We start from the raw sequence: 7,422 nt of genomic DNA, 5'->3' as shown, positions 1-7,422 counted from the left end.
ATTTTGTGAGAGCTCTAACACGATTAAGAGACGAGCGCTGCGTCAGTCCCTCGCCCGTGGTTACCTATTTGAGACACAGAAACAAACCATTTCTATGGAAATGCAATGTTTACACGCATGGTAGAAGTCTATTATCTGCCATTTTGAAAATGTTAAGAGTGCTTCCTGGGGTTTCTCCTTCATATTGCTCGCAGCGTTTTTGTCCCTGTTAGCCTGTTTTTTTTTTGTTTTTTCCCCTGTGCTCATCCAGAAGAAAAAAAACAAATGGTGTAAATGTCCTTGCGCCTGATTAAACACGAGCTTTTTCTTTCTTGTCCGCGCCTGTGTCGCTGGAGAGATATCTCAGTAGTGTCCTCCGAAGTACATCTTCCACTTCTGGAAGCTGAATGGTGGGGGTGGGGGGGGGCACTTTTCACCTTGAAAGCATTTAAATGGAGTTGGAAGGCTGGGGCCCTTCTCTCACCACTCTGACAAGGTGTGGCGAGAGTTCAACGGCGTTTTGTGGAGCGTGATGGAGCAACTACAACAACTAAATATAGCCATGGTGATCGGAAAACGCACTCATCTTCGAGAGGGAAAACGGTTTGTGGGGATGAGACTTCCACCCTCGCTTCAATTTGTGTGTTTCCATAAGAACTGACCCCCACAGGGTGTCAAATTTTATACATATAAAGGTGTAGGTCAAGCTCTATTTTTTTTAATTCAGTAATTGAGATGTTTGCATCGTCCGGGAGCTTCTGCATGTCTGCACATGCGGCGGATTTCAGAATATTTGAGCTTTTTCACCCCAGAATTTAACGAGCCGAGCAAAAATAACCGAGCGGACCAAACGGAAGCTTGGACAGATCAGCCGCTGCTCGGAAATCATGTCGTGCCAAGAAGGTCTGATTATGAGAGACGCATTTGATGGGGGGGAGAAAAAAAAACAGTGTAGAAGAGATTTACATGCTTACGCTTGGCATTATTCCACCACAGAACAGCTAAAAGTGATCTCATTTACTTTAATTAAGAGTGTAGCTCGTGCGGTGCCAGCTCTGGGACGCGGGTGTGATTAGCAGGTGTATTGCTCTCGGAGAGCTTGCTTTTCTTATCATGCGTAGCTCTGCCTTCACTGGGTCCCATCCTGGCAGTTAGCGCTCACAGCTGTTGGTTTAATATGGGGTTAGCTGCTGAGTGACAGGCTGTCACCAGCACGGTAACCATTATTCTCTGGCTCATGTGCTGTGTCCTCTCAGAGCAGCAAGCTGTTGTGCTAACACACTTAGCAGCATCCTGTCCCCTTACAATACAGGGCCCGTTCTCCGTTCTGAACCAGCATGCTAAAGCTAAAGCACCATCAGGGCCTGTGCATGGTGGGCAGGCTCTCCTTGCCCAACCAGGCTTACTCCATGGATCACAGAGGGACATTTGTTCATTGATCATGCTTCATTAAAGGCTGCTCGTGCTTATCGAACAAGGTTTACTTGATCTGCCTCCTCTCTTGCACCAGGCTGGGATGTAGCGAGCTGCTTGTTGTTGTCGGTCACCTTTAAATCATATTGGAATGATATCGCACGCTTTGACCACGTCCCCCCCACACCCACGAATTGGTGGAAACTCAGCGCCGTTTTTCTGTGCGGCGCTGAGTTGGAACTGCTGAAGCAGGGAATCCTTTAAAGGGATTTGCTCCAGCAGCAGTCAGTTGGACCGTCACCGCTTGCCCCGTCAGCTTCCAGCGCCTCTCCCCAGTAAGCTACCTTCTGCATTTTTAAAGGGTGAACAAATTTGTTGTTTTGTCACACCAGCTTTGAAATGGCCCCGCCACATTGCGCTCGTGAAACCCCTGGAACGCCAATCCGAACAGCTGGCTCAGTTGTGCTGAAGTGACGGATCACTCGACAGGACCGATTTAATCTGGAATCTGGTCTAGGCTTCAGTTTTATTTATTGTTTTGAGCGGCCTGACAGTGACTCTGAGAGGTGCCGCATAATGTGATGAGCTGAAAACATCAGGCTGCTAAATGGATATTACAGTCACACCGGAGCTGCGCACCTCTGTCGGCTGAGGTGATGTACAGTAAACAGGAGGAAGCAATAATGTTCTTAATATAGTATAAAAATACATTTTTTTGTCATTCACGTGGAGGGAAAATGGCCTTTAAAGTCCACTCTCTGCTCATTTGGCTTCCTAGTGCCCACAGTTTGACACCTTGTTTAATTTTATGTGTACTGTTCCCCAGGGCGCCACATTTAGGGTGTTACAGGTATGTCATAACAGCAGTGGATGCCACCTTCTGCTCACTGGCTAAATTGGATGTCAAAGACTAGAAGATGAAAATGATGACATAATTGGTTGATGCATCACTGGAGCACTGAGAAAAGTCCCAGTACCACCCCACTCCGTGAAGCACCTTGGGATATCTTGACCGTTGTGGTGCGTTCTATTTACCACAGAGGTGACATCACCATAAATGCTTCCGAGCATCTTTTGCACTGTGTTATAGTCTGACCTCACCTAAAAGTAGCATCGCAACGCATCTACTGGTAGAAAGGTAGCGTACCATGACCCCCAGAGATGCCTGCGTCGAATAAATGGTGTCTTGTAAAGCTTTTAGTCACTGTTTTGTTCCTACCATCAATGACTAGACTCAGTCTGGGTCCTCCTGAGTTCCAGTCATGGGCTAAAGACGTCGCTCACCGAGAGGCTTCAAGATTTAAATGAAAAGAACCGTGAAAACTGGGGGAGCTTCACAGCTGACAGCTACTTCCTGTGTCCGGCTGTGAGCTCATCATTATCTTTTACACCAGTAGACTTGCACTGGGGGGAAGAAAATGCATTTATGGAACTTCTGTATTACTAACAGAACCTTTCTCACAAGAGCAAAATGTTATTTTAAATAAAACCATATAGAATATTCAGATGGCTGGTGGATATTTCCAAGGGCAAACGTGCACTCATTCAAGGTCGTTTCTACGGCTGGATCGTTTTGTGGCCGCTCTCAGAGTCAAGAGCCGAGGCTTCCAGACAGGCGTTTGTCACTTGTGCAGGTTGAGACTCTGTGGTCAGGACACATGTCCGCTCTGTCTGCTCTCAGGAAGGCTGAGCCTGCCTGTGTCCAACACACTTGTCACACACACCATCTGTTCCCTCCAACACTCCTGGCTTGGACAAACATGGCGTGGAGTAGGTAATGGTGCAGACGCAACTTGTGACCTTGACACCATCTCTTATGTGTGAACGTGAGGGGGGGAGGGGTGGATGAAAGATGGGAGCCTTTCAGATTTTACCTTTTAAATGTACCGTTCTGCACGTTGCCTGGAAACATGTTTGTCTCGGCGCGTGATCAGAGACGCGGGCGCTCTCGTCCGCCTCCCTTATCGTGTTCAACTTTAAAGATAAGCATCACATCCCCTCACGCCACACGTCTCTTTTTTGACACCTGCAAAGATGTTAAATTGCCTTCCACAATTATTTATGACAGGTGTCATTCGCTCGGGACGTCTCCATTTTAGAGCTCCTCTCGCTCCCTCTGCCACTGGTTCCATACGTGAAGACGCTTCACGCGGACGCAGCCCACCGTGCACAATATCGGCACCGTGTGTTGAAGTGTAGGTTGTCGTTGAGCAGCCAGGAGAGCAAGAAATGGTTGAAGGTGTGAGCCATATCTCAGTGGAGGGAGCCGACACGTCTTCATGATAGAAAGCAGCCCAAATGTGTGTTAATGTTCTTACAGGACATGTTGTCCTCAAGTGTCCCCCTCCTAAATCGTTAATGCTCACCTTGACAGGCTTTGTGAGGTCATTCATTTCCAGAAAGGCTTATTTATTATGTCTTTGCACTTGTGAGTGACAGCGGGGACGATGTGTTAAGGTCACCATTTGGGTAAAGTTTGGAAATGGACCAGCGCAGGGCAGAGTGAGACGTCCCTCTTTCTACCATCTCCATCCTCTCTGGGCTTTTCCAACGGCAACAGAGAAGATCTTTTTGTTGTTCTTCCACCGGCCACCAAAACAAAGGCCGTTCCGGTGATGTATGCCGGGACGGCGGCTGCATAGAAGCCTTGGACGGTGAAATTTAAACAGAAAGAGACGGAACCAGACAGATTCTGCCGGAGACATCATCTTCAGGTCAAATCCCCTCAATTTAGCCATCACCTACAATTATTTTTCGACCCACTGCTGCGAAGAAAGCACTAAAAATGGTTTAATTTTCCCCATTTGATCAATATCTCCTGATGCAGCCCGGCTCACTCTCACCTCACGCTGCGACGCTGCATTTCTAATGCCATTGACAATATTGAACAATATTGACAACAAGGCCAGGCAGGATAAGCCCCCTCAGGCAGCAGGCAGGATATTTTTTTTTCTTTTACAGCTGTTGTAATAGCTTTTCTCAACCGTGAACATGAATATAAATGCCGCAGAGTAAAACCAGAGGGCTTCATATGTATATATTTTCCATTATTGCCTTCTGCAGAATGGCGTAGACAGCCAGTGCATAAAGGATTAGCATGAGAAAAGTAGGTAAAATAAATGACAGGCGGTGAGGAAATTTGTGTTTTTATTTATTTAAATTTGGTCATTTTGAATAACTCAACACATTCATTTGGTTCACATATTTTATATATATATATTGAATCCAGCTTTATTTTCTTGTCTTCCCGTGCAGTATTTTAGTGATTTTGCACACCAAACAAATCAAGAAGATAAATAATGAACGCATCATTTCAGATTGATGAAATCGATAAAGAGAATAACTGTCTTGTTGGCTGCCGCCACAGACACATTCAGTATTGACATTTATTGTCTTATCAATACCTTTGATAGCGCCACTTGACGCATGTGTTGAAAACGTGACAGATTGATGCAGATAACGTGTCCATAATCTAAAAAAGTGAGTTATGAACAGGAATCAATACCAGCGCATAAACCCCCCGCCCCCCCTATCCGAAACAAACCCAATGAAGTGATGTGAGAAATCTCCACACCCAGAACGTGAACCCTCGCTGAACGCGCGGCCACAGAGCTGCCTCATGTTATATTCCGTTAGTTAGTTTCTCCCCGGGCAGCAGGCTGGAGAGGAGGGGCTGCGCTGCTGTGCGTTGCTGCGCCGCGCAGCTTCTCACCTCTGACTGGATCCCTTCTCCACCTTCCATCGCTCCGCTTGTCCCGCGCAAGGATGGACGCGTGTACCTGCGGTGAGTCCCGCTGAAGTGTCGGCAGAATGCGGTCGGACGGGACTGGGGGTGTTGGAACGTCGCTAAGTGGAGAGTCTCGGGGCGTCGGTGATGTTTGCAACTGAAGACTGCAGAAATTTGCCAACGTGTCGGCGAGACCACTCGCTCACTGGTGCGCTTTTGGAGAGGAGGGAGAAATGGAGCCGTGAATGAATTCAGTCAGCGACCGAATTAACTGCAGTGACTGGTTTAGTGCTCCTAAACATCAAAAACGCCACAAAGTCGCTCAAGTGAAGACAGGACAGATTCACTGCTCGGGGTTCGCGTCCCTTTCTTTCCGCTCGAAGAGGAATTCGTGCGCCCGCAGTTTACGGGGCCAATATGCCAGAATGGGTCCTCTACAGTATTTATTTCTCTGTGGACTTCTGTACACCAAAACTGACGGTAAGTTCACGAAAAAAACGCAATGTTTGTAATGGTTTAATTTCCCTCTTAAAGAGCTGTGAGCTGAGGCGCATTCATCCTATTCTGCGCAGGTAAACAGTAGATTGGTTCTTGATGAACTGATGAAGGATGTTCTTCTGGGGTCTGCAAATGGCTCAGGCAGACATTGGTTACTTGGTTATTCATAAGGTCTGTGCATAGTTAAGTATATGAAGGCATTCTTTGGAAGCTTTGGCCACATTTCCAGCTTTGAGGTGTGAAATGCCACATTACATAGACATATGTATATATATATTTACACACACACACACACACACACACACACACACAGCTTGTCTGTTCAAGTGCAGCTGTACCTTTTTACGTTTTTGGTACAAAGTGTTGTTTTTAGCATGATGGATTGTGTTTATTTATTTATTTATTTATTTTGGTGCCTCTTTGTCCCCTGCAGACCCTTAAACCTAAATCAGCGGTAGCATAAATGAACAGGTGTGTTCAGTGCAAACCGTGGCTGATGATTTGGGTTGTTCTCGGGTTTAACGATAGTTCTGAGGTGTATGTTGGTTAAAAAAGAGAGAGAGTGAGAGATACAAGGTCTTTTCCATGAATCGTCAAGCTTCAGTGGTCAGTTTTGAAGGGATTGACTGGGCCTTCGCTGCTGCTGAAAGGTGTCTCCGCCTGCACACTGTGTATGTATTCAGAGTGAGCTTCCTTTCTTTCTAATGTCAAACAGTATCTTAAACATGACCCTAACCAGATTGGGTCTCCGCAGTCTTAGCTAAGCAGGTTAGCCCCCCAGATCCAGTGAGTGATATAGATGCACTGTTGGGAAGCGTCCTAATGTTATGAGCGTCAACATGTGGTCAGTTGTTAGGGTACAGGCCAGCGGAGCAGATGGCTGCTCTGGTGGTCCATTGAAGTTTTTAGTTGGGGAAAGCAATGAGGGAGGCATAGTCATATAATGTAACCTATAATCCAGCAGTTTCACTCACCATCATTTGCATTTTACTGGCATTCTTTATTCCAAACGCCACACTGTAATTTATATTCACTTTGTGTCCTGGATCTCTGCATGGCTGCTTGGATTACTAATAGATCTGCTGTGGATTGTTATTCAGCTATAGAGTTAATGGTGTTTATTGAACTGATTGATTGGTCGCAATGGATGTTGTTCCTTTTATTAAAAAAGCAGAACTTCCCTGCAAAAAACAATGTATATATATATATGTATTTACGACATTCAGATGTGCATCTGTTCTTGTCTGGAAAATCTTATCTGTGCCACAGGGGTAATGTGGATTTATGCACCTTTAGTCGTCCATCATACAGAGCAGCAGGTTCTCTGACCCTGCGAGGCATCAACGGACTTTGTTGTTGTGAAATGTCAAACCCAGTCCTTTGCTAACAGACATCCTGAAAGAAGGATGTTCTTTGCCCCACAATCAAAGCCTAAATTTAGTGCCTCTGGTGGAAAGATGTCACCTCAGACAGAGTTCCATTTGAATTGCCATTTAACAAGCCTTTCCATGCTACATCTAACTTATTCTGCGAGACCTCGGAGCTTCAGCACCATGGACAGAGACGCAAAACTAGGCTGACTTGCCAAAGACCTGAGAGAAAAGAAAAATCCGTTTTAATTGAATTGTAGTTATTAATACCGAACCATCCATCTGTTTATTACAGTACAGAAATAAAGCAGCCGTATGAAAAACAAATATCCATCCATTTATTCATTGTTTACCCCACTCATTCATAGTCAGGGTCATGGGGTGCTGGAGCACGAGTAGAATGCAGACAAACACTGTGGTTGGTTGCCAGTCCAG

At 45.9% G+C, this 7,422-nt stretch overlaps 1 protein-coding gene across 1 annotated transcript in view; it reads left to right on the top strand.

Moving 5' to 3' along the window:
• Positions 1-4,982: 4,982 nt before the first annotated feature.
• Positions 4,983-7,422, top strand: part of LOC130537751 (roundabout homolog 2-like) — a 64,656-nt gene continuing 62,216 nt past the window's right edge. The window contains exon 1 of the mRNA XM_057054761.1: positions 4,983-5,599. Coding sequence (XP_056910741.1) covers positions 5,365-5,599 — 235 coding nt within the window. The 5' untranslated portion in view covers positions 4,983-5,364. The remainder of the gene's footprint in view (positions 5,600-7,422) is intronic.

Source organism: Takifugu flavidus, chromosome 14 (genome assembly GCF_003711565.1).
Source record: "Takifugu flavidus isolate HTHZ2018 chromosome 14, ASM371156v2, whole genome shotgun sequence".
Taxonomy (NCBI): domain Eukaryota; kingdom Metazoa; phylum Chordata; class Actinopteri; order Tetraodontiformes; family Tetraodontidae; genus Takifugu; species Takifugu flavidus.
Note: the sequence above shows the minus strand (reverse complement) of the source record. Positions and strands in the feature narration are given on the sequence as shown.